This window comes from Trachurus trachurus, assembly GCF_905171665.1.
Source record: "Trachurus trachurus genome assembly, chromosome: 13".
Classification (NCBI taxonomy): domain Eukaryota; kingdom Metazoa; phylum Chordata; class Actinopteri; order Carangiformes; family Carangidae; genus Trachurus; species Trachurus trachurus.
This window is the reverse complement of record NC_139892.1, coordinates 19,728,317-19,756,283: the sequence shown is the minus strand read 5'-3', so window position 1 is coordinate 19,756,283 and position 27,967 is coordinate 19,728,317. Positions and strand designations below refer to the sequence as shown.

Here is a 27,967-nt window from a genome sequence, read left to right as displayed (position 1 = left end):
CATGCCAGTTTTAATATTTTTGCTGTAATCCTTTAATCCCATTTTTTCCCTTCGTTATTATTCATTCAGTAGGCATGTGACATGATTATCTTCTCTTATCAATATTCATTGCAAGGCTTTGATCTTTGATTACTTTGATTTTCTGTGGTTGATATGCTCAGCTTTTCTTTTGCTGAAAATCTTGGAGCAAAGGTAACATTAGGTTTAATTTAAAAGGCAGCTGGAATGAGATGTTACATTGAGTAGGTCAAGCACTCACATGATACTGCACGACAGCAAAACAAGATGCAAGTCTGCAGAATGGGTCATGGCATTCAATCATACTGTGGGTATTCTTTATGTTTTATTGTGTATTTCTGTCTGTGATGTTGATGGTTTGTGTGTACCCTCAGTGGAGTGCAATCCTCCATCACTGACATTGGTGTTTTTGTATTGCTCTCTCCTAGGAATACCATTCTGTGAGCTGCGGGAACATTTCGGAGAAGAGTTCTTTGGTCTCTGCTTTGAAGAAAATGAACGAGTGCTTAGGGCCGTAGGTGGCAACCTCCAGGACTTCTTCAACGGCTTTGACGCTATTTTGGAACACATTCGCACCTCCACGGGGCGCCGTGCATCCTCTGAGAGCCCCTCCTTCCAGTGCAAGGATCCCCTCGAGGAGGAGAAAGGGAGAAGGAAAATGGACCAAGTTGGAGAGAGAGGTGGAAGAGGGAAAGTGTTGCTTCTTCACTGTTTCAATCCTGCTCCTGTTGTTGGATTGGTCATGCCAGGGTTGATCAGAGCTGTTGCCAGACGTATCTTTCATTCAGAGATTGAGGTGGAAGAGGTGCCACCTCTAACTCCCTTATTGCCCAATGAAGATACAGAACACACAGATGGTGACTCTGCAACCCCCACTCCAACTGCTTCCCCCACTGTTTCACCCCCCTCATCCCCATCCCCTCCCTCTCTTTTTCCGACCACCGTCCCCACAGTTTGCTTGTCCTTCCAAATCCAGGAGATAAGCCCTCCTTCCCTCTCTTCCCTCCCAAACTCTGATTCAGTGAGCACCAAACGACCCCCTCTCTCCCTTTCCACCAACCCCAGTGATCTGTGCATTGGCCTGGCCACGTTTTGCCGTGCCTTTCCGTTCCACCTTGTCCTGGGGCCTCGCATGGAGCTACTGCAGCTCGGAGAGGGACTGAGGAGACAGGCTCGCATTGAGCCTCACAGGAGCCTCTCGTTCAGGGACTGTTTTGAGATTGTCTCACCCAAGATGGAGCCTTCGTTCCAGGGCATCCTGCTGAGGCTGGCATCCCCATTTACCATTCGTACCAGGCCTGATACCACGCAGTCTGGCACCAAGGAGAAGGTAATGATATCATACTTAACAGATGACATTAGTGCGTCTGATCCTACTTATTTTCACAGGAGTGGTAAGAGCCGCATTATACCAGAGAAGAGGTGGTTTGCGTGATGTCCTATGCAACCATTTTGAAAATGAAAAGTATTTATACTTGATCCAAATGGCTGCACTCCAAGGCAGAGTGAAAGCCGTCTGCCATAGCAAGTGGTTATGAGATCGTTTAGAAATGGTGGTAATGGTGCATGGAAGGCATTGATAGTGTTTCACTTGATGCAGTGCTCAATTGGCTCAAAGCTGGTGTGTATGATGGATTGTGGATTTTGTAAAGTTACTGAAATGGCAGGGCACACAGATACCCAATCATCTGACATAAGAAAAGTGTGGGGCTCCATGCTCAGTGTTGTTGCCTTTTGTTAAAGTTTTGTTGTAGCACCTTCAATAAAAATCAGTCAGTTTACTGTATTGTGTATATGCCGTATGTGTTACATCACAGCCGCAAGCCAGCAGTGTTTTTACAGGAGTGAGGTTTGAATTGGTTCCAATTTGCCAGAAACAATTAATCAATTGGAATTGTATGCTATATCCAGATCTTTATTGATTGGATGGTCTCCGCAGGCTGTCAGTGACAGCACCAAACATCCTGATGCTAAACAGAACTGACAAAGAGGAGATTGATCAGCTCAGCCGCAGTGCTCTGCTGTGTCTTTTTGTTTGTGTGAGTGAGCTTGGTCTTGAGCTTTTTAAGTCTAGATTTTAGGTCTAAAAGAAGAAATCTGAAGATTTTGTTTTTTTAATTGCTCCTGTTTTGCGGTAGTTCTGTCTGTCCCCGCATCGCCACGGCAGCGTATAATGGGAGCAGACTGATCTTACGCTGTTTAGGCTGTTTGCATCCCACAAAACCACATTTTTTCCCACAGACAATGTCAGATGGCTATTCAAACATACACCGAGGGGTTTGTTCACTTCAAGCAAGCATACATGTTTGTAAACAGAGCTGTAATACAAAGTCTCGCGAAGTCTCAGGTGAGAGTCAAGTTGACACGCTCACTATGTTCACGGGCAGAATAAACAATAGCCAGACTTACTCTTACTGCCACAAAGACGTTGTGGCTCTGAGGTGATATTCCTTTGTTGATAAAACAAAGGGGAACGCTTCAGACGACCTGTTAGCCGTCAACTTGACTCTCACGCGAGACTTCGTATTACAGCCCCGTTTACAAACATGTCCACTTGCTTGAAGTAAACAAACCCCTCGGTGTATAAATTGTGGTTTTGAGGGATGTACTGTAAAAAGCCTAAACAGAATAAGATCGAACTGCTCCCATTCATTGCTGCCGTGGCGATGCGGGGACAGACAGAACTACTGCAAAACACAAGCAATTAAAAAAAAAATCTTCAGAATCCTTCTTTTAAAATATAGCTCCAGGTTGAATTTGCCTGGAATTGTCCTTTAAGTCCCACACCAAAAAATAGGAGCACATTTGAACTAAAAAAAAGTGCTATATTCATAGATGCATAATGTGGCCCCTTGGGAACAGATCTTTTATCTGCCACAGAGGCATGAACTAGTTCCTGGTAGTTTACAAGTTTGAACTAATTCATCCTGAGCTGTAGAGTTATTGAAGAAGCACACTGAAGCAGAAGTTATTTGTCTACCACTGCAGAGACTGTGCTAAACACAAACGGTGCCGTTGGTGGGTGGGTGGGAAGCTGATGCAGGATCATCTGCCTGCCTCTAACAACTCCTATACCCCCTCTTCAGTTATGGGAGTGCTAAAAAAAATAATGTAGGTTTCTCAATAACAATAAACATCTGTAATTTTAGGATACAAATGGAAGTATAAAAACTCCCTCAATAACAGATACTCTAATGTTCTTTTATGGTGCAAATGCTAATGATGCAATTCTTAGCCACTCTTTTACACAATTCCCCGACTGAATTATTTAGTCTTTTTTTCATATGCTCATGCCCATCCTCCGTCTTCCGTACCTTGTCTAGCTTGAGGCTAGTTCTATGCAGGAACAAGATGAGATAAGGAGTTAGACTGGTCTTATAGTCTTATATACAAGAACTGTTTGGCTGTTTCTATGCACACCTATGCTATGCTTGTTTGCTAATGCAAGCAAAGAAGAACTATGAGCAAGAGGGAGGGTGACTATAAAGGATACTCTATTGGTCTTGGAGGGTAAGGTGGTAAATCCTTATCTTTTCAGAAAGTGACTTCATTTCACGTTTCATTTCGTCATAGTACTTTTTGCACTTTGTCTTAACCCAGATATGAATATAGAAGCTGTAGCAGCTAGCATCCTCACACTGAAATCAAACAACAGAGACAACAGATCTATGTGCATACTTGATGCATTCAGCATTTGCAGATTATGTCTAGTAATTTGTTAGAGGCAAGATGCATACGGCTCCATTTTAATTCATGTCATGTCAGTGCTGTAGAGTATGTTTTATGTTCAAAGGATAATAGAGGACAGTACGCTTTGTATAAATATTTTATTCAAGCATATGCTGCAAAGGATAACTGTCCTCATCCATTTTTAAGGATACAACTAATGATCAATCAGTACTAGTGAAAAATGTCTAAAATTCACCAAACTCAAAAATGATGTCTTTAAATGTTTTTACCAAAATTCAAAGACACTCTGTGTGTCAGAAACAAATGGTTTGGTCATTGTTGCTTAAAAAATGACTGACATTATGATTCAGTAAATTGGCTGGCAAGTCGTTCTCCGCCAGATCACTAATCAATTGATCAACCAATGTTGCTGTTCTGCTATTTTTATTGTTAAAGCAGAAGTAAGCGGAATGTTTGTGTTAAAGCAGATATCAGCTTCACGGCCGTTTCGGCTAATGCTGCGTTCAAGGCAGGCTTTTGAAACCGTAAGTTACAGCTTCAAGTCACAACTACGACTTGGTAGCGTTCCAGGTAACCCGTAGCTCGTGTTTTTACCATCCTGTTGTCTGTGAAAGTTCCCTATAACGGCCACTCGTAACTTCCGACCCGTGAACTCGTACCAGATCGAACTGGTATGACTTCACAGGAAGGAAAAACACAAAGTACGAGTTTCTTTGAACGCACCATGAGTTAGCAGCCCCCGCCCTTGTCAGGCATCAATTGGTCCTCGTGCTACGTCACCACATTCACGCGCATCCCTTGGCTGCACACACAGCCCTTCATGCCGTTCTCTCTCCTCATTGGATAACACTTGTATCCCACAAGGAAAATTTTCTCCTCGGGTTACAGCAGAGCAGAGTGACGGAGAGACTCGTGTTTAGGCTGAAATACTTCATGTAAGTGATTGCTGACGGAAAATAGGACTATTTAGGACTTATATTAACAAAAACATTCCACTGATATCTGCTTTAATATAAGTCTTAAATAGTTATATCTTCCGACAGCAATCACTTATATAGAGTGTTTGGTCCGAAACACGGGTCTGTCAGTCACTCTGCTCTGCTGTAAGCCGAGGAGAAAACTTCCCTTGTATCCTACAACCTTTATCCAATGAGGAGAGAGAACGGCATAAAGGGGCGGTCCTCTCTGTCTGTGCAGCCAAGGGATGCGCATGAATGTGATGACATAGGGACGAGGGCGGGGACTGCTAACTCCATCGGCTGACAAGAAGTTAGCCAAAACGACCGGATCGCTTACTTCTGCTTTAAAAAACATTTTTTACTATATTTTTAATTGTACAAATTACATTGCCTATGTTTTGTAGTCATAATTAGGAGTTGAAGTCAGCATGCAAACTCGTGAGCTATGAGAAAATGTTTGATGATGATGATATGTCTGAGTGAACATCACAATGGGCTCAGTCATTTGGGCTCCTCTCATGAAAGATGTTTGAACTGCAGAGTAAAGGTTAATGTTTCAGCTTTGTGCACACAGAGCACTAATTGAATAATTTTGGCCTTGCTTTGGCCAAATAAATCAATCCCAGGGTTGTTTTAATTTATTTGAATAGGTGACAACAACAAAGCACAACTGCATTAAGGTCACAGATTGTAGGCTACACACATGCAGAAGCACATCACAATGTCCACAGTCCACATGCCCTCAGGAGCAGCAGTAGGATTTCCCTCTTCACAGTCTGACCTTGACTAATAATACTACACTTCCTTTCGCTTCTTTTATGTTGTTTCTGTCAATATGTCTCGTAAATTCACTGTTCTCTCTCCCTCTCTTTTTCTTGTGTTTATCTTAGTTTTCTTGTATTTTCCCCTCTTCCCTCTACATTCAGAATATAAATTAATTTGAAAAGAGTTAAATGCCAAAAAAAATGCTTCTCTTTTATTTCTCCTCTCCATAAACTGGTTCCACTTCTCTGTTCGAGTTCCCCGACAAGACACTGCTTTTTCTGTTTACCTTATATGTTAGCTACTTTTGAGGGGAATTGCACGGATCAGGTCACTCACAAGTATGTATTGTGCTGGATCTGCAGGAACATTTTTTCCGGTTACTTATTCAAGTATATCAGTTTTGCATTTTAAAATGACATGTTTTCTGTTCTGTATTTTGAGGAGATGAAGTGCAGTTGTACATTTAGTGTAAGTCTTCATATTTCAGAAAAACAACAACATAGCACAAGTGAGGTTCCATATTTAAGAGCTTACTCTTGTTTTGCAAGGACCTTTTCTTTCAATTTTATTGATTACATTGTGCACAGCTGTTGTCATTAAAACAGTATGCATGAATGGCTTGCAACACTCAAGAACGTGCTGTATTTTCTTTAATGTAAAACCTTTATGAGGTTTCAGTTCTTGCCTTTTTAGATACCCGATGCTGCTGTCTGATTCTGTGCAGCGGTCTGTCTCACCTACATGTACAGCCCATGGTCAAGAAGGTACTTCAGCACATTCATGCTGGTTTCACTGAGTCAATTTAGCTGCCTTTTTTGATTCCATTTTGTGTGTGTCAGCAGTGATCATGGCTGGCGCTGCTGAGGTGCTGCTTAAGTTTAAGCTAGACACTGCCTGCGAGCTCCAAACACCATCACCTGGACACTTGTAACAGTGCTGCAGTGTGTGTTTGTGGACCAGCGTGGGCGGACATTGTTTTTCTTCCTCTTTGCCATATGAATCTTTTGTCACCTGGGCAGAGAAGCAGAAAAAGGAGAGAGAAGGAGAAGGACGGGCTGACATTTTCACTAGAAAGGGCAGCGAGAGAAGGCGACAGGCCAAGGTAAAGAGGCCACTCTCCCCTGTGCTGCACTGTGTGTGTGTGTGTTTGAGTGGCCTGCAGTGGTTTTTCAGTTTGACTTCGCCCAGGGACACGGGCTGTGCAAGAGATGTCCAAAGACCCACTGAAAAGGTCAAATTGCTTATTTCTGTCTATCTGCTTGGTATGAGCGCTGTGGTCAACACATGGGGGAGTGTACACAGGGTGCACTGTCAAAAACTCTCCTCTCTAACCACAGCACACTCTCATTCACCATTTCCTTCGCACTACACTTTCTTAAACCTCTTGATTTTGACATATGTCAGCCAAGTTTTAGTATAATTCATCAAAGTTCACAAAATCGACAGTAAATGCCTGGAAAAGCAATTTCAACATGACAAATTAAGTGCTGAGTAAAAAAAAACTCACAGATTTACAGTCTGACTTGGTGGAAGTCAATTATTTTTGATATACACAAGACATGTATTGTCAGTCGTAATACTTGAGATATGAACAGCTTCCTTACTCTTTACCGGGGCTGTGGATGTAGATTTACTTGGATGCTGATTTTTTTCTCTCTTAAGAATAAAGGGGGGAATAAGACAGAGAATCCATGAATCACAACACCTGCCTACACAGTAGTGATGCTGTTGCTGTAAATAAGTTCCCAGACTCTTTGGGTCAAAGAGTCATATTTCTGGTTAGGATCAGTGTTTTTTAAGCTCCTTAAGTCAAAGTGAACAATGAGTGTGGAGTGTTAGATGTCAGAGCAAACATGTAGCGAGAGCTAGAGCCTAAACCTGCAGCTGTTGTGGCCTCAGCAGATTTTCAGTAGTTGTTGACATGCTTTGAGTATTCAAATACAAATCCTGGTCTTTTTGTATACTCCATGTTCACGCTTGTAAAAGATGGAGTTTGACAAGAAGGGACTGTGAAGACTGTCAAGGCCAACCAACAAATCTGCACTGTCACACATAGTTAACAAATGCTACTGTATTGTATTTGTAGGCTGTCTGATTGAGGTTTGTTTGTGCGTGCATGTGTGCACCTGCGTGTCGCGAGTACAAAGGGAATCTTGACATTAGCACCACCTTTGATCTGTTTTGAGATAAATCACTGCCGTGATGGTTTGTTTGTTTAGTGGAGGGTGCTTTGAAAACCACTGCCCCCTCTGCCTCTGCCTACTCTTGATAGATTCACAAAACAGAGCAAATAAAAATACAAGTGAAGACAAAAAGTGGAAGAAAAAAAAAATTGCTTTTGGCTACAGTCGGCTAAAGTTGGCTTGGTTTATGATCACTTCAACATTGGCTAGATTAGCCAAAACGGATGCATTTACAGACGTTTTGACCAGTGTACTCCTTTTCACAAGTTGGTATCTCCTCAAAATATAGTAGAAAAGTCCTCAAATATTCCTTAGTATGAGAACTTTTAAGTTTGAAGTTTTTCTTCAGTAAAACAGAACAAGTTATCTGTGAGATTAGAAATCAGAGGCGTAGTGTGTGCACCATCCTTTATCAGTTGCAACTTGACTTTTATTTTTATTATTATTATTATAGTATTATTATTGGTTTAAGGACATGCACGTCATTTCATATCTAAGTGTTGTGCACCAATATCTGTTGTACATTTTCAAGATGCTAGCAGCCTGACTATGATTCTGGTCCACTGGAGGATGCCTTTAGACGTTAGCCATGAACAATACAGTAGTAGGTAACACACAGTATGAACAGAACTGAGTCATGTAGATGAATCTGTTAGATTTGTTAAGCGTGTTACACTGTGTGTTTATTTCAAAAAGACTCACACCAACCTCTGATATAGCCGGTGCAGGTGTGATTTTCTTTTTAATGTGACATCAGCATTTTTCAGCTTCAACTGACTCGATCTAATCTGAAACAGCAAAGCACAAAGACACTTCATGTCCTTGTTCCTTCCACCTGGTGTGTGTGTGTATGTTTACTTTTTTTTTTTCTATGCTACATGCTGTGTATGCATTTGTGGTCGCGTTTGCGCACATGCTTTATTGTGAGAGTGGGATGTACTGTAGGAGTACTGAACAATATAGCCAGGGTCTGACAAGATAAGAGCATTGCAGCATTTCTTTTTGTGTGTGTGTGTGTGTGTGTGTGTGTGTGTGTGTGTGTGTGTGTGTGTGTGTGTGTGTGTGTGTGTGTGTGTGTGTGTGAGAGAGAGAGAGAGAGAGAGAGAGAGAGAGAGAGAGAGGGATGAGAGAGGCTGACTCATTGACTCTTTGCTGCTCAGTGCTTGTTCATGCAAATGAGAGTCTGTTGACATGCAGAGTCTGCTCACAAAAGACAATCCATTAGCTGTCGGTTCCACCTCATGCTATCCTCCCCTCCATCTCTCTCTCTGGTACCTCTCCTCCATTTTTCAAGTCCAGTGCATCTCCTTCTTCTTGCATGTCCGTCTCTGGTCTCCCCCTCTCTTTCTGCCTCTATCTCTATCTGTGGCCACTTCCCCTCTCTTCATTTCTTTTCATCTACCCTCAGCTCCCCGTTGCCTGTGGCGGTAGTAACCTGAATCTGTTCATTTTGATAATCTGTAATGTGTGAAATGTGCACATCACCGTCCATGTGTGCTGCTGCTCAGCTCTTACTGGTACAAGGCACAAGAACATTTACACAGATTTATGCATTGCAGCATAAACCTTAAGCATGCATAAATACAAAATATGCAAGCTACTTAGAGTCAGAAAGGAAAGTCTCACCTCTTCAGGACTGCAGTCATCAATAATATTCGCTGTACAAATCACGAAAAGAAGAGAGTTTGGGAGTGAATCTTTGACAAATAAAGAACCGTTAGTTCCCTTCTGACCTGTCAAGCTCTGGAAAGATTTGCTCTTGGTCTGGATGTAGTATTTCTGTGAACATAGTTTTGATCTTGTTGTCTGTCCAGTGTAGGGTTTAATTTTTCCATTTGTGCATTTGTTATCTGGAAAAATAAATACTGGTTAGTGTTTTAACCAGGCTACCAAGGACACAAAGGATAAAATGTATTACTTTTTCCTGGTCAAGCCTTACAGACACAATGTCCTCATGTCCTGATATGTCACATTATTAACATTCTAACATGCATCTTATCTGTGAATGTTTCTCATCGTTACAGCTGCAGAACAACCTTGAAAAAATGTTATCTCCTTACACGGTGACCTTGAACACATGCTCAGTGTAATAACCCGCTGTAATAATAATCACTACTACATTGTACTGGACAAAAAAACAGCTTTCTGGCCTTGTCTCTAGGTCAAAACCTGGTTTGTGGTTGGACCACCTATCCTCAAATCCTGATTTCATAATTGTAAACTTTGGGAAAGACAGACTGTCTGTCTATTATTTTCTCAGTGCAATATAGTATACAGCCATAGTAAGAGTGAAAGTTGGGAAACCAGAGTGGGTCGATACATCAGTACCATCAGTCAGTAAGTCAGTCAGGGACATTCACAATTATAGGTCTGGCCCTGTTGTTACAGTCCCCTAGTCTCAACTCTCTGACTCCCTAAAGATCAATCATGTATTCTTACTGTATTGCTGTTTCTCTCTGAATATTTAAAAAAATATATATTATTATTATTATTATTGTCTCATTGGGCTGTCATCACTTCTACAGTGTTACTATTTCTCTGTTGTTTTCTCCATTCCTTCTCTCTTTTTTCGTTCAGCCCTCCCACCTCACTTTCTATGTCTCCCATCTGTCTGTGTCGTTTTCTTTTTCCTAACCACTATCTTTTTCCCCTGCTTTCACTCACCTCCTCTTTTTCTGTGCTGGGATGGCAGGAGATGCAGGCAGAAGGAGCGGAGAGTGCTGAGTTAAACAGAGACGCACAACTAGGCCAACACAACTGCCTCCAGGGATGTGCGAATGTGTGTGTCCATGTATGTTTGCATCCATGCATCTGTGTGTGTGTGTGTGTGTGTGTGTGTGTGTGTGTGTGGCAGAGTAAGACAGAAAATGAGAGTGACAGAGAAACAGAGACCGACACATAGAGTATAAGGTAGTGGGACACTGGCATAATTATACATACTGTTCATGATCAAAAAAGCTACAACAACAGCTGTTGGATGGAAATTCAAACCTTCACTTTCTGGCAGTAAAGCAGTGAAACACTAACAGAAAAACAAAGCAACACAAAATTAAAAGGAGGACGCAGGATGGTTTAATGAAGCTCCTGGCCTCTGGCAGGATCCGTCTCTTGTTATGCTGTGATGCAGAGAAACTGAGGCACTGCAGTGCAAACAGAACACCGACTTGTCTGGACTTCATAGTGTAGTGACCTTTGCCTTACGTTGGGTTTAAGCTTGACCTCATTAGACATTGTTCCAGCCTGCGCTTTTTTAGTAACAGTGTACCTACAGTACAGTAACCTTGTTTCATGTGAATAGAAGGATGCAAGAGCCGCACAATCTTTATTGCTGGTCACACTGCTGCTGTACTACACTGAGACAAATTGACCTTCAACAAATAATTATCTGTAACTGGCTGATCCTCCTGCTACTGCACATATCAGTTGTTTGAAAGCATGAAACAAATCTCCAATGTTTTCATCACCGTGCCATGTTAGATGGTTCAGAAAATACTGAACCAATTTGCTCTAAACTTGGTGCAAGGAAAGGACATGGGCCAGGGAAGAACTCATTACATTTTGGCACTGTTCTGATTAAAAGGTGGCTCTAAGATTAAAAAAAGAAAAATCTTAGGACATAATATGGATCTTGATGAAATACATATAGACATATTTATGGTGCAACATCTATATCTACTGTATGTGATGCAAATCCAGATCATAACCCACATGGATAATGGTAGAATTGCTTAGTTATAGCTCTCGCCATCATTGTTAATAACATTATTCTCACCAAAATGGTAAACTCAATGAAAATGGTGAAATTAAGCCATTAAGTAAAGCTGTCATATGTTTCCCAGTTGGACTTCACTGGAGCATGTTGCTGTATTCCCAGATGACGGTTGTAAGAAAGTTAATAAACTGGAATTGGACTCTTAATTTGTAGTTTTAGCCTCACCTAAATGTTTGAAGATTAAACCTTTCTCATATTTTGTTTACTGAGTTAATAGACATATGAGAGAGACAGAGTGTGGATAGATAACAGAGACAATAGCATAGATGTATAAGCAGCATCAGACTATGTTATTCATTTTGTATCTGGCTTCCCCTTTACAGTCTCCATGGAGATGGTTGATAGTAAGCTCACGTTCTTCCACACAGGCCTATATACACTGAATCACACCAAGTTGTGTTTCAGGGGATGGGTGTGTTTTGAACTTGGACCCTGCAGATTGTACGCTGCATATGTGTATATGTTTGCATGCGTGTTTATATATGTCAGTGTAGACAGTCAGAGGCAGTGTGTGTGTCTCCGTGCTGGATGTATTCTGTGTGTGTGTGTGTGTGTGTGTGTGTAGATGTAGACTGTATGCATTATGCAGACCTAGGAGAGCCTTGTGCTATAAATAAAACAGGGCTGCAGTGTGCTCACTGGCGGAATAATCTATCTGACACTATGGAGAAAAAGAGAGAGAGAGAGGGAATGGGGGAGACAGGAAGAAAAGGAGCTTGGTGGAAGAGAGAGAGAGAGGGGAGGGGGGCAGGGATGCAAGACAGGTGAGGATAGAGGGAGATGGGAAAAGAGAAACTCAAGAAAAGGAGGGAAGAGGGGCATGTAGGGAAAAGGAGAGCAGTAGCTTATCCACAGGGCCTCAAGCAGAGGTAGTTAGCACCATGAAACAGCAAAGAGTCATATCCAAACCGGCAGTAATGTGTTTCTTCAACATGTCCTTGGGTAATCTGCCAAACATGCCTGTTTCAATCTCTCTCTACATTATCTGCTTGGAGTTAGAGGTACAGGTAGTCCTGTTTGTTCTCCTCACACCTGTGTTAAGCAGGTCCTGCACATATTTTATCATGCTCAAGTGCTTCTGAGCAAAATATCAAGAAGCTAATGAAACACATTCTTATTCAGATTGTTCAGATACTATTGGATATAATTCTGCAATTGCTTGCTGCGGTCGTCTATAAATATGTCATCTTCTGACAAAAATAGCTGCACTTAACTGACAGGATTGATACTTAATTTGTTCCATCCCCATTCACATTTACATTCTTCACTGATTACAGGTTAAGTAGGTCACCAGTTTACCCAGTTGCCTTTTCTTTCCCATTAATTTCTCTGCTTGTTAGGTCATGGAACTGAAGGGTCAGATGATCCATGTGCCTGAGTCCTGCTCGCTGATGTTTCTGGGCTCGCCACGTGTTGATAAACTGGAGGAGCTGATGGGCCGGGGCCTCCATCTTTCAGATATCCCTATCCATGATGCTACACGAGACGTTATCCTGGTGGGGGAGCAGGCCAAGGCCCAGGATGGCCTGAAGAAGAGAATGGACAAACTTAAGGTAGATTGGTTCATTGCTAAATTTTGATCTATTTGTTTGACATTAGGGGGAAAAAAATTCTTGTTTGTAATGTCAGATTTTTTTGCTTCTTTGTGGCTTTGTGACAATTTCTCGAATATACCATATTCTTTCTACTGTTGACCACATAAAGCAAACAGTGTTTAACAAATTAGCACTGGTGTGTGTCATATTTATTTATTGTTAAGTCTCTGGGATTTGTTTTATTTTGTTTTGTTTTATTTGTTCGGATCCCCATTAGCTGCGCTCTAGAGCACCGCTAGTCTTCCTGGGGTCCACACTTACAACCAGTACATTTAAACATACATCTACAATCACAACACGAAAAAGACAAGACAAGTCAACAAAAACTTATATTAAATCTGCACAATCGAATTGCCATCATCTACATCAAAGAACGTATGTAAGATACTCTAATGTACAGTGGTTATAACATAACATAACATAACATAACATAACATAACATAACATAACATAAAATGAAATAAAAGGGTAACACAACTGAAAATAAAATTTAATTAGCAACTACTAATAGTTTGCAACAAACACAGAATGCTCCCCAGCGCCCTCTTCTTATGTCAGCAGTCATGCCGTGGGTTCAGAGTTGGTTGAGTTCATTTAGGTTTACAGCAGACACACACAGAAAGCAAACCAAAATACTTTAAGGATGATGACTAATAGTCTTTGTCCACTATGATCTATGGTGAGAACCTGTGAACAACGCTTAAAACAGTGAAAATAAACATCAGTGTGTGCATCACCGTTTTATTTTAGTTTTCACATGTGCGAGCCCACCCTCTGATGTTAAAACCAATATCATCATCTGTAGTGAGTGGTTAAAGGGATACTTCACCCAAAATCGATAATTCAACAATTTTCTACTCACCCTCATGCCAAGGAAGGGTTTGGAGAACTTTCGTAATCATCAAAACGCTTTTAGAGTTCCAGGGGGGGGGGTCCAGCTGGCAACGGATTTTCATAATGGCGGCGGATAGAGCTCACTTTTGAATCGTCCAAAACATACACTATGAAACATCCAAATACCTCCATACTGCTTGTCCATACTGACCCAAGTGTCCTGAAGCCACGACATGAAAAAGTTGTTCGGAAAAAATTATTTGATCTCTGTTTTTAGCCTTGTTGTAGCAGTAGCTCCCAGTGGCTCTGTTGATGTTTGTGGGCATGCAGGAGATTTGCTGCAAGATGTTCGTTCGTTGTTGTAAACCATTGGATGTATGATGTAAACACGAAAGAACATCTTGCAGGCTAAAGGCTAAAAACAGAGATCAAATTAATTTTTTTCATGTCGCGGCTTCAGGACACTTGGGTCAGTACGGACAAGCAGTATGGAGGTATTTGGATGTTTCATAGTGTGTGTTTTGGACGATTCAAAAGTGAGCTCTATCCGCCGCCATTATGAAAATCCGTTGCCAGCTGGACCCCCCCTGGAACTCTAAAACCGTTTTGATGATTACGAAAGTTCTCCAAACCCTTCCTTGGCATGACGGTGAGTAGAAAATTGGTGAATTATCGATTTTGGGTGAAGTATCCCTTTCAATCTCAGTGTTGCCTGTTTAGATCCAATCTGGCTGTGAGATCGTCACGCCTGGGACTTGTTCTGATAATTGTCTTTCAAAGTGCCCTTGAGCAAGTCACTGAGTCTTGACCCGATCCTGTGCATCTGCTCACTGCATCACTCCCTCACTGCAACTGCTCCCCCAGGCCTCTGTTATAAATAGCTATATTTTAGTCGACGTGCCTGCTTGAACAATGGTATAGCACAGCATCAGACAGGCTTGGCATTAAGAAGCTCGCCCACAGACACTCAGAGCATATGCAGATACACAATCAAAAATAAATCAAAGTAATACACAACTACGTTCACGCACACCGGGAGGTTTAATTTGGAGCAGTACTACCACATCTCAGCATTGTTGTCATCAAAAGCAAAGTACAGAGAACAAAACCTCTTAATCTCCCTTTCTTCTATCCTCCCCCAGGCCACATTAGAGCGGACTCACCAAGCACTGGAGGAGGAAAAGAGGAGGACTGTGGATCTCCTTTACTCCATATTCCCAGGTGATGTGGCGCAGAAACTGTGGCAGGGTCAGCCGGTGCCCGCTCGCAAATTCGACGACGTCACCATGCTGTTCTCGGACATCGTGGGCTTCACTGCTGTGTGTGCCCAGTGTACACCTATGCAGGTCATCTCCATGCTGAACGAGCTTTACACACGCTTCGACTACCAATGTGGCATCCTGGATGTTTATAAGGTCAGTGGGAGGGCAAAGATGCATACATTGACTTATTGATTTATCCAATGCAGTAATACCCGTTGACAGGTTTTCTAGACTCAAACAAACTGGGATTGCCTGGAAAAATGTCATGGCTTTAGTGGTTTATGTGGAAACCTGTGTAGAACGAGGGCATTGAGTAGTAATTGTTTTCCATGAAGTGACAAGTTTCCTATCCCTCGTGTCTTTAAAGGGGTTAGCACTTTCAGATAATGTGTGCGTGTGTGTTGTGGAAAAAGTAACTGATTAATGGCCAGTCTGGGAGCTTAACAAAGATGTGTCAATATTGTCCATCTGACAGTGCGGCTTTGGGCCTAGTTACAGTCATCAACGTACTCTGCTGTCTCTTCATCCTCATCTTCTATTCTCAAATCAAATCAGTTTTTTTTCTCTTCATTCTTTCCACACTCCTTCTGCCATCACCTTTTCCTTAATCCTTCCTCTCTATCATTACTTCAGCCCCTGTGACGACAGCAAGCACTCGCCACCTTCTTATAAAAACATGCTCTTCCTCTGTGTTATCCCTCAAAAATGTATCCGATGTCACTAGCAAATGAAGAAGGGATGCAGAAAGGCTGACAGATTGAGTGTATGTAAGAGGATTTATTTGTATCACTGTGGAAGTGTGTGTCTGTGGAAGAGAGAGAAAGCAGGAACAGGAGGACATGACGAGGAGATTGAGGCACCCATATGTTGCCATTGTCATGGTTACTGTCAAACTGATTTAGCTGGAGGCTGGCCTAAATGAGACCAGTTTGTCTCCTAGTTTTCTGTTTTTCTTCCTTTTCTCCCCGGGCAACTTCTATCTTTTTCTTTTGCGCTCACTCATTCATCTGGAAGTGAAAGTGGCATTGCTTCATTCACATTTGAATAATACGACATACTGCTGTTGTAATCTCTGTGCTTCATTGGTTAAATCTTAGTTCATGTTTGCAGCCGAAGAGTTCATTTGCAAAAGCAGATAACTCCGTTTTTAAAAAATTCCAGAATCTTCATTTTTTATTTTTTATTTACATAAGGTTATATCAGTTAAACCAAAGTTGAGTGACTTTGAGATGTAACAAAACAGACATATCTCAAAAAAATTTAGTTTTATTGAAAAGAACACTTTGCAAAGAATAATTACAAAGCCTCAGCTCATTTTTTTCAAAATGGCACTTATCTGCTTTTGCAAAAGAACTCTTCTATTGTTAACTGTCATTTTTATTACCACTACTACTACTACTTAACTAATAGAATGGAAACTTAACATAACAATTCACCATGCAGATAGAATATAAACATTTTTGCACAAATATAGAAAAAGGAACAGCAATAATTTTGACTGATTAAAACCTATAAAATATTTGTGAAAATATCCTGGGACATCACTACCATCTGAGCAACTGTCTAAACATTTACCTGGTGATTTTGGCTCTATGTAGTATGTAACATTATGGTAAAGACGAAGTAGCTTTTAGTGAACCTCAGTATGGGTGCTGTCAGGAATGTGTGTTTTTTTTAATACTCTTGTTATTTTGACTCCTCAGACTGGGTCAGAAGCAGCACAAGTTTTCATAAGTGGCTTTACAGATATCCACTCCAAGCGCTCACCATCTCTTACTGTGTGTATGTAGTAGGTCTGGACAGAGAAGCAGACAGAAACAGTGCTTCTTATATTACAAGAGGAGTGAAGGAGCGCTTTTAATTTCCGTTACTCAGCGGAGATGATTGTGAAGTTGCTACTGAGTTACACTGCATTTTATTCACAACCACACTTATTATTTTAAATTTTCGGCCCTCTTCCTCCTCCTCTTCTATTTCTCATACAGATCGAGACAATAGGCGACGCCTACTGTGTGGCAGGAGGACTCCACAAGAAGGTTGATAGTCATGCGAGGCCGATTGCGCACATGGCTCTAAAGATGATGGAACTTTCTGAGGAAGTGCTGACACCTGATGGAAAACCTATCAAGGTGAGTTTTCATTCATCCCCCCCAACGTGCAGTGTCTGAGGCAGTTATGAAAATATAACTGGCAAAAGGCTGGTTTTGTGTACTTGCAAAGCTCTTTGAGGCTTCTCTGTTTTCTTTAAAGCTGCTGTGTGATCATTGAGGGGAGGATGTAGGGACGTTACATCCGCCCTGAACTTGCCAATTTTGGAGCATTCAAGGGAATCGGCTCTAAAAAGCCTGATGCCTATTTTTGTCACACCTCTTTGCTGAAAGCACAGAAACTGGCTTAAACTGTCTCCCAATTTGCAATGTTCTTGTTCATCTGAGCATGTACTCCATTTCATATTACTGCTCTTCTTCCTTCCTGTGTTTGACATGTTTATATTTTGCTTACCTTTTATTTATCATAATCCTTCCTGACCCCATGATAGCAGCATTTAAAAAAAAAAACTTTATCTGTTTATGTGTATTTTTAAAACATTTTTCAAGCTGAATGGTATATGTCTGTGAATGATTGTGAGGAAACTTATTGACATGAATGAATGATGGTTGATGGCTCAGCTCAGTAATGCATGTTTTCTTTTCATATCATTATCACAATCTTATTATTGGACAACAGTTGGCAGGATGCCTATTACACTGGATATGCTGTAAAACAATTATTGAAATTGTAAATGATTAGAGTTGAGAGCTCTTTATTGCTTGGATACAATTAGCAAAGTATTGTTTCTTACTGAGCAAAGGATGAGTAGATAATGTATCTTTAGCCATATGGACTTGGATTCATCTATAAAATTCCTGAAAATTATATATCCCCCAGACAAAGAAGACCAAGAAAAGCTAATATCTGAATGTCTGATGATATAAATTTCCCGTCAATTGACTAAATGATTAATTATCTCATTTTTGCAGCTTTAAAAGTAAATTAATTAGTCTGTATTTGCTATAACCACTCCCTTGAGTTTGGTGTGTGTGTGTGTGTGTGTGTGTGTGTGTGTGTGTGTGTGTGTGTGTGTGTGTGTGTGTGTGTGTGTGTGTGTGTGTGTGTGTGTGTGTGTGTGTGTGTGTGTGTGTGTGTGTTTGCCTGTATCAAAACATATGTGGCTTTCTGCCTCTGAATATGTTTGTGTTGGCATTTGCATATTATTGACTGTTTCGGCATGCACACTGATCGTCAAGCTTACAGTACCTCATACTGCGTCATGTGCAGTTTCCATGGTGATAACGGTATATAATATTGATTGGTAGGGTCTGTGTTATGATTGACATATTTTGATGCTGGAGATGAATGAATGAATGAATGGTTGATGATAAGGAAAAGATGGATGATTCCACCATAGGACACCTGAACTTGGTATTTTAAATAACACATTAAATAAGTCTCTTGTCATTTTCAGTTTTCTCAGGGAGAGCAGATCAATCAGCGTGTGTTTGAGTGTTTGAGTTACACTTATTTCCTCTCGGCCAGCTGCATGTGTCATTCAGCCAGAAACACTACGTGGCTTCATGCAGCAGTCGTCATGTTTGTGTCTGTGAACGTTACATGATGTGCATGCATTTGAGTTTACAGTGGACATCTTGTCCTCCTTTTTTCTTCCCCTGTCTTCAGTTTGTGTTGTATTAAGATGAGATATGATGACACGATGTTGCTGTGCTTACAGTATGTTCAACTTACACAGCCTTCTGACGCTTGCTTGACATTGGTGCAGGAAACACGTTTTCTAATGGTTTACTCTTTTCTGTAGTTTATGTTCAGTGTTGCACATAAATCTGCTGTATTTTTCCCAAGCCCTGGAGATTCTAGTGTATAATATAACAAGCTCATTTTGGTTTACCTTATTTTTTTACTGTCTTTTTTTTTTATTTTTGCATGGGCCTTTTCAATAACCTATGTTATGTTACGTTTTAATGGAAGAACTGTCTGTTTTTCATCCGGACTGGAGCTGGTGCTGTGAGTGTTGTTGAGTCCACTGTCCACAGGTACTGTCACTGTTAGGACAAAATTAATATCAAATCCATGTCAATCGTGGAAATGCAGTCAACAATATTCTATGTACTTAAGGAGTAATGATTGATATCTTGTTAAAAATCAACTGAATGGTGTATTACTTGAGAGAGAGCCTGATAAAAGATAATTAAGTATTGAAGGAAGACAAGAATTGCAACTAAGGGAATTGAGTTTAAACCTCTCATGTTAATTCAGTGGAATGAAAAAGGGACACAGGATATAATTTATTTAAGTCTATCCTTGGTCCAGTGTTTGTCAAGGTCATCCGTTACTCTTAGGCTGCCTTCGCTCCGGTCCGGTTGCCTACTTGAAATGATATAACTATGAAGCAAAGTCATGTCTACAAATGTGTAGCAATGAAAAGGTGGATGAATGGTGTCCTATATTTTACTTAATTCAGTCATATTACAGGATAAGTCTGTTGATATTCTTAGTCTGTACAGCTTTTGTGATACAGTTAGTCCTTAATGAATGCAGGAGTGCACTGTTCAGTTCTGAGTAATATTTGCTAAAAACTACAACTATACACTATTGTTTCTGGAAATGACTTAGCCTTTTTTTAATGTATGAATGTAACTAATTCTTATATATTCAGCAGCATTAAATGAGCTTGTAGCTAAATGTCTCAGACAATTTGGAGAGTATTAACACATTGCTCAAGATGTTGCTTTTGGTCTTTTCAAGGGATTTGTTGACAATAAGAAAAATTATGATTTCCCAAGGGAGCCCATTTAGTTTTGGCGTGTTTAAACGCTACACATGGAGAGTGACACAGGCTGGAACAAAATGTGAGCAAGAGGCTGAGACAGATAGCTGCGGAATAACAGGCAGGACCCTGTTCTCTGTACTGCTGTGCTCCCAACATTGTCCATTCGTCTCAAAATAGAAAGGCCTTGCCAAGCGTTTTTGGCCTCCTCTCTTGCTCTTCCACTTTCTCTCTGTCTTTTTTCCTCTTTACCCCCCCCCCCCCTCCCCTCTCTCACCCTCACTCCTTCCTCTGCAGTCTCTCTCTCTCTCTCTCTCTCTCTCTCTCTCTCTTGCCCACCCCCTCTCATTTTCCTCTGCAGTTTCTCACTTCATTTCTCTCCCACTCTTTATGCATGTTCTGTCTTTCTATACATTGTTCTCTATGTGATGCTCTCCTCTTTCTTATCTCTCCTCACTTCATGTTGGTATAAAGGAGAGTTATAGAGATATTCAACATTTCAGCATGATAAAAAAATGCTGGTCAGTGAGTGCTCTCAACTTCAGCCAGTGTTGCACTGTTACGCAAACTAGCATGAGAGCTGTGTGTGTGTGTGTGTGTGTGTGTGTGTGTGTGTGTGTGTGTGTGTGTGTGTGTGTGAGAGAGAGAGAGAGAGAGAGCGCTGAGAGAACTGTTTAGTGAGATAGAGACAGAGTGATCCAGGGGCACAAAGATTAATATACAGAGGAGTGAGGTGTCAAGAGAGAAACACGTATAGAAACCAAACACTGGTCGTTGTTTTCATCTATATTATTGCTTCAAATTGAGGCTTGTAACATGATCTTTGCATCTGTGCGTGCTTGTGTGTATGAGTGGGTGTATGAGTAGGTGAGTGGGTGTAGATATCAGGGACACAGTGCTAATATTGTTCGGATGTTCTCACCATAATAACCATTGCAGCAAATTATAATATACCTGCTCTGTTCTAGACTGTTTGAGAGGTGGGAACCAACATATTTGACATAGGACAGAAAAATAAACTCTGTCACTGCTTTTGTGTATGTTATAGTTTGTTGTAGCTGAAGTTAATGCAGTCCTGTGATGAAGCCTTCATGGAGGTTATTAGGTATATTATTCAGGCAAGCCATTCATTGCTCCAAGTTAAAGTCACAACATGCTTGCATAAACTTTTGGTTCATTTATTTTGTTTTCTGTGTTTGATTGATTTTATTGTTTAAACATGTATTTATAGGGCAGCAGTATGTGATGATGCAGTTTCAAGTTGTATGGTTACGTATTTTCTATACGATACTACTATATTGTTCGACATTCTCTACATCAACTACATGACCACATAGACTATTTTAACTAGACATCTATGTTTGGTCTAGTTGGCCCTAATAAATTGGTACCTGACACGGGCTCTCTAACAACTTCCCCTTCTCTTGGTTTTAGTCTTTCTCCATCTCTGTATCCCTATGTCAGTTTGGCCAGAGGCTAGCATGCAATTGTTTGTCAGTGCTGCCACGCCGCTTGCTCATTGGCTCGCCAAGGGGCCATGTGCTTTGGATGCTGACTCACAGCAAAAAAGGAGGGGAGGAGTGTGCATGAGTGTTACTGTGTCTGTGTTTTAAGACCAAGAAATAAAGAGGAGAGTGGGCGCTGGATACAGATTTGTTTGTGTGTCTGTGAGTGGTTGTCTGTTGTAGAGACACACAGACAAGTGCATGGCCATCTGTAAGCAGTTTAGCAGAGAAATAGGTCACAGCGGTGCACCTACCAGCCTGTTCTCTCTCTGACTCTCTAGTTTTCTTCATCTCTCCTCCAATGATGTAAAGGTTTTACCATCTATTCATACGTTTATTTTTGCCTCCTTGTCTCTCTGTCTCTCCTTCTGTCTTTCTCTCGCCCTTCATTGTCTTCCTTTCTGTCTGTCTGTGCTCTTTCTACCTCGCTACCCCATCGCCAGTTGTTGCCATGACTACCTCGCAGTGTGCTGGCATGCACATAGTGGCGTTGGTTACCAAGGTGATGAGATCCTCAAGTAGATCATTAGAAATCTACTGGGTTCCACCGGCTTTAAGTGTGTGTGTGTGTGTGTGTGTGTGTGTGTGTGTGTGTGTGTGTGTGTGTGTGTGTGTGTGTGTGTGTGTGTGTGCGATGACTTGTTCCCAAGTGGAAGTAGGCCTAATCAATAGCTGGTTGAGTGACCATGAAGTGGGGTGGTCAAACTGGAATGATGGCTAGATAGCTTTCACTCTGCCTCCAGCCATTTATAGATTCATAATTCAGCCAGACTATAATATGAGCACCATGTTGCCGTCCTATATCTGTTACCAAGAGGAGATGGAAGAAATTATTTATTTGATTAATTTCCTTCTCTTGCCCACTGCTATTTGGGGATTTTCATCACTGAAAATCTGCTGTCACAGGATATCAGATTAGATAAGAGTGGCTACACAAATTCAGAAGTATGATTGCTGGGGTACATTTTTCATTCAGTGGATCAATGTACTTGTGGTTCCAAACATGATGGCCTTTGTGCGGCAGGACAGGCAGCATGTGAGTGAATGGCATCAGTTCAGGTCAGCAGGGAAATCTAATTCAGTAACATTCACAGTATTGTCAGGTATGTTGTTGTGGTACAGCTCAGTCATCTTAGATACCAGAATGGATTTAACTCACTCACAAAAACATTGCTTTGCTTTTGTTCGTTACAGATCTTCAAAACCAGACATGATAGGTTTAAGGCTCACTGTGAGATGATGCCAGGGCTACAACAACTAAGGATTATTTCTATTAATACTTGGTCCCTGATGCTGATTATTTAGGATTTTTAAATGTTTACATACAACCAACAATACAAAACCCAATTTGCTGGATAGGTATTATGCATTATGTTTCAACCGATTGATTATTCAGCTAATCTTCAGACTTTACCAATTACTACAAAGCTGCATGTATGTACAAATAACAGCAGCAGCTGCATAACTTTCATTTTCAGGCAACAAGAAATACACAAAATACTACTTAGACGCTACATTTTTTAAAATCCTGCTGTTTATGTTATCACTCTCTTCTAACTCCTTTTTTTCTCCGCAATCTCTTCCCACCACTCCCTCCTCCTTCTCCCTTTTCCTCCCAGCTACGGATAGGTATCCACACGGGCTCAGTGCTGGCAGGTGTGGTCGGGGTTAAAATGCCACGTTATTGCCTGTTTGGGAACAATGTGACACTGGCCAGCAAGTTTGAATCAGGGAGCCACCCGAGGTGTATCAACGTCAGTCCCACAACTTACCTGTAAGTGACTGCAGTGTGCATAAAAATATCCACAAACATAGTCTTGCATTAAACCATGCAACCATACATTTTTGGACCAATATGATCCTCTTGTGGTGTCACAACTGTATATAATATATAATGATAATATTATCTGTCATTGCTCCTGACTTGATTACATTCTCCTCTCCTCTCCTCTCCTCTCCTCTCCTCTCCTCTCCTCTCCTCTCCTCTCCTCTCCTCTCCTCTCCTCCACAGGTTGCTGAAAGATGACCGTTCTTTTTCATTTGTACCTCGTTCACGGCTGGAGCTCCCCGAGAATTTTCCCAAAGAGATCCCAGGGACATGTTATTTCCTGGAGGCGGGAACATCTCACAGTCACGCCTCGCTGACCAGCTCTCGCTCCGCTCCCCCAGCCTCTATGAGGAAAGTCTCTTACAACATTGGGACCATGTTTCTAAGAGAAACAAGTTTGTAGGTCCCGGATGCACAGATACATATTCATTATGTGAGAGGCTGGATTTGAACCAGGGGAACACGCAGGGAAACGATCACTTGGATCTTTGGATATGCAAATGCATTATGTGAAAACTTGGATTCAGGCCTGTGGGACGGCCTTTATCAATCAAACTTGAAAAACACAAGTGTTCACATTATAGGTGAAAAAGAACAACATGCCCTCATCTCCCCTGTGCAAAGGGGATATGGTTCAAAAGACCTGAACTGTCCTAGAGTCACATGGACCCTTCCCCATGGAAGTGTACTGTTGGGGAAATTAGTCGAGAAACCTTAATATAAAACTTAATATCTAGCTGGATTCCTCAGCTCCATACCTGGTGTCCAGCTCTCTCCAGTCGTCCTCTATCCCAATTGGTACTGGGTCTAGAGGCAACAGTGCTTGGAGAAAGCTTGGAGAGAGACCATTTACACGACACAGTGTTGCACTCATTAATGGAATTGCGCAAACAGAACAAATCCACTTTCCATGACCAACATGGATGCTGAGGAATGAGGTTGTATGAACTTTTTTGGAAGGTGGCAACATTGATGTAAATGTTTGCTGTGCATCATGGCCTCTTGTACAAGGAAGACCACTACTGAAGAACAATACAACCCCCCGTCCTCTCCTTACAACTGCCCCTAAATCACATCATGCGCTTTTAGTAAACATACTCCTAACACCCGATGCTTGTTACATTCATACATCAAACTTGGACCAGTTGGTTGGGTTGGAGAGACATAAATGAGAGGCACATAAGGTTTGAAAAGGGGTCATCAAAGAACAAGACGCCAAAAACGCTAAGCTGATTTTAGAGCCTTTCCTGCTTCTCACAGCAAATTATAACCAACAACAATCCAGCCATTTTATTGCAGGTAATATGTTTAGGACTGAAAATTATTCCCAGCTCAGTGCCTTTTTACTGCATAAATCAGGACAAATACTAGATGGATTCATTTTAAATATTTCAAAAGAAAAAAAAGGAGGAGGAGCACTTCATTTATCTTATGTTTCCACTTGTTTGAAGACATGTCTGTGCCATCAGCTAAACTGGGGAGTGAAGAATTCGACTGAGGAAGTGACATGTGCCAAAGTTTATCTAAAGTTTATAAGCTACATCAAAACCTGTGATCTTGTGAGTCAGGGGAACTTAATCCCAGAGAGCTGCCAGGAGTCCCAGCTAGTTGTGTAATTAATTTTGATGAGTGGCTCGCAAAATAAATCAAGTGTTCTTCCAATATTTGAAATTCTGTTCATCTGTGTTTTGTCCAGATCAACCAATAATACACATTATACAGTACTGATAATATAGTACCATAATAACTTGTACACATAGTCACAGTATGCACGCTTGACACAGTTCACATTTACATATATAATCTTTTTTAATTGCATTGTTTTTTACCACATGGATATAAAATAAAGCCCCTTGCAAACATAACAAAATCAAGTCTACAAGTAGGTGGAGGATGATTCGCTCAGTGGAAATCTCAGGCCTTTCAAATACTTAACCGTAGCTCAGTAACCCAGACATGGTAAAGTGAACGTCAGGAGTTTTCTTCATAAACAGTCGTCACAACGTGGGAAGTGAAGGGTGAAACCTGGATAATCTTTGAGTATTTACTTGACCTAATCAAAATTACACTGCTGCCATTGGTCTCCATCAGTGAATTTTGAATAACAAGTCAATTTTATATCATAGGTTGAATAAATGGCTGTTGTTCATGTTGATAGAAATATTTTTATTATCATTAGAAGTATACAGACATTTTTGTCAAGCTTACAATGGCTTTAAATGTATTATTGGTGACCCCCAAAAAGTTCTGATATAATAATCAAGTTGTGTAAATCAAAGGTGGTGTTTACCTTCATGGTATAAAAAAGGCATTATATGAGGGTTGCCAATGAAATGATTTTACAACTTAATTGTTGATAACTATTAAAAGGCAAATACATTAAACAGAGGATAAATGGGAATACCATGTTACTGATTGCTGAACCTGAATTGGATAAATGTGCCAACTGAAATCTGATACCCCACCAGCACAGGCTAATCTCACTTTTAAAGAAAAGGGTTTGGGTCTTCTGTCTGTTGTGTGAGTTGTTGTAGGACGAGAGATTTTAATAGTCAAATGCTTTGTCATTTCGTAGGCCGCGACAGGAACTGGGGCACGTGCTGGGGGTGCTGGTGTGTGTGTTTAAAGTACAGCATGGAGGAAAACACCTAGAGGATTATTTAGAAGGACACAAAACCGATAAAAAGTGAAAAAAGAAAAAAATCAATATAACTGGAGTTGAAAGTTTCACCCACTAATGGGCAGAGACTGACACAAGCACAACAAAGTAATGTGCCATAGTGTAAAAAAAACGGTAGAAGGAGTAAGCAGAAAAGTAAACCAGATGACTTTATAAGGTCTGAGTCATTTCTACCATAATTGCCAATAGATTCTCTGAAAGCAGTAGCATCAGAAACACTTACTCATTTACAACATGTTCTGTGAAGATCCTGATGGCAATGAAAATAGACAATTTTGCTAACAAAGAAAATGCAAATATATTTTTGAGAATATTTTTTCCATACACCCCATACTCTTTACCATTTTCACTATAAACAAAGAAAAATAGCTACATCTTGTTTTTAATTAGTCCCTCTCGCTTAAACTATACTATGCAGTGTAGAACTATCAATGGACTAGACATAATAACACCTTAAGATAAATCCAATCAGTCAAACACACGGGGGGTTAGTTTTTTAGCCTAAAAATATCAGGAATTGTAACACAAAGAAAATATGTGTGTTAACTCTGAGCTAGGTGCCATTATTTAGTGGGTCAGAAATGGCAACTAAAATTTAAATCAGTATTATTTTTAGCAGAGGCTTGCTACATCTCTTAGAAAGCATCATCATGTCGCCCACAAAGCCAAAACAGTTCCCAAAAGGTCGGTTACATTCATATTTATTGTGTTATTATAGAGAACCAGAATCTGCAACGTCCAGCCATCAGTGAATCATACAACCTGTATACGTATACAAATCAAACCAGGTTCAGAGGAGTAACACTTTGACTTGTCTCTTTTTAGTGACAACGACAAACCTGCAAAAGTATAATCTGGGTCAGTATGAAATGCTAAGAACACAAGAGAATGGTTCACCAGGATCCAAGAGCCTGAGGGAAGAGTCCCATGTCACTAAGTATAATTTCACAGAGGCCATTATGAAAACCTAAGTTTTCACAGAGTCATTTTAGCTCTATTTTAGTTTAAATATATAAAAAGAACTTTTATGGAAAAATGAAACTATAAGTTATCCTTTGTGCATAAACGTGTTATGTTGGGTTAAACCAGAAACATGGGGCAAAAAGCAATTTGATGTCATTACTGCAGGGTTTAATATCCACAGTGTACTCCAGTCCAGGAACCAAATAGACAAGATTAGATACAGATAATTGAAGAATGATGAAGAAATGCAAATTAATGGTGGTCAATGGTCTATTGTGTTAATGAGCGGATGGTTTGTGTGTTCGCTGCCATTACAGACCTATTTAACTCCAAAATATGACTATAGAATTAAATAAGCAAGAAAAAGCCATGTTAAAATCAGGAGGACCACCACCTCTGCCTCCAAGCCAGCAGCAGAAACATAAAAAGACTGAATTTCTGTAGGGTTCTTGCAATGTAGGTGAACCAATCTCAAAGTCGGAGTAGGTTTATATTTAAGGCTTTCACATATAGACACCCTCAATCGTTCTCTGGTATCATCCTGTCCTGCATACATGTACTTAATAAATCTATTGTAGCATAAATGTAGTGCAGGTGTCATTTACACTCAACTTCAGCAGTGCCTGAATTCTGTATCCAGGCTAAATAAAGGACATTACACCAGCGTTACACCCACGCAACTTGTGTCCAATGTTCATGTCTCCAAGTGTGTAAATTCACGGAATAATATTTGATTAGATTGGTCAGATCTTACACGTCTTACTGTTATGATGTGGCGGTGCTGCAGGTACTGGTTCTCTACAGAGTCACACACACAGGCATAATTCACAGTTTCAGTGGCAATACAACTGAGCTGTACTGTGTTTTTTAGCTGTGTCAAACAATGAGCTTCATGAGCCTGAGGTTAAGTGTGGGTGGGTCCAGCGAGACAAAGCCAAATACATCCATAACTCCAGCAATTGTCTGTCTGTGTGTGTGTGTGTGTGTGTGTGTGTGTGTGTGTGTGTGTGTGTGTGTGTGTGTGTGTGTGTGTGTGTGTGTGTGTGTGTGTGTGTGTGTGTGTGTGTGTGTGTGTGTGAGAGTGTGTGTGT

At 40.8% G+C, this 27,967-nt stretch overlaps 1 protein-coding gene across 1 annotated transcript in view; it reads left to right on the top strand.

The window, feature by feature from the left end:
* The window catches only part of gucy1a2 (guanylate cyclase 1, soluble, alpha 2), a 45,012-nt gene extending 18,090 nt beyond the window's left edge, over positions 1 to 26,922 (top strand). The window contains exons 4-10 of the mRNA XM_083984617.1: positions 447 to 1,348; positions 12,728 to 12,940; positions 14,959 to 15,231; positions 17,064 to 17,207; positions 23,025 to 23,179; positions 23,417 to 24,796; positions 24,838 to 26,922. Coding sequence (XP_083840743.1) covers positions 447 to 1,348; positions 12,728 to 12,940; positions 14,959 to 15,231; positions 17,064 to 17,207; positions 23,025 to 23,179; positions 23,417 to 23,636 — 1,907 coding nt within the window. The 3' untranslated portion in view covers positions 23,637 to 24,796; positions 24,838 to 26,922. The remainder of the gene's footprint in view (positions 1 to 446; positions 1,349 to 12,727; positions 12,941 to 14,958; positions 15,232 to 17,063; positions 17,208 to 23,024; positions 23,180 to 23,416; positions 24,797 to 24,837) is intronic.
* Positions 26,923 to 27,967: the final 1,045 nt, after the last annotated feature.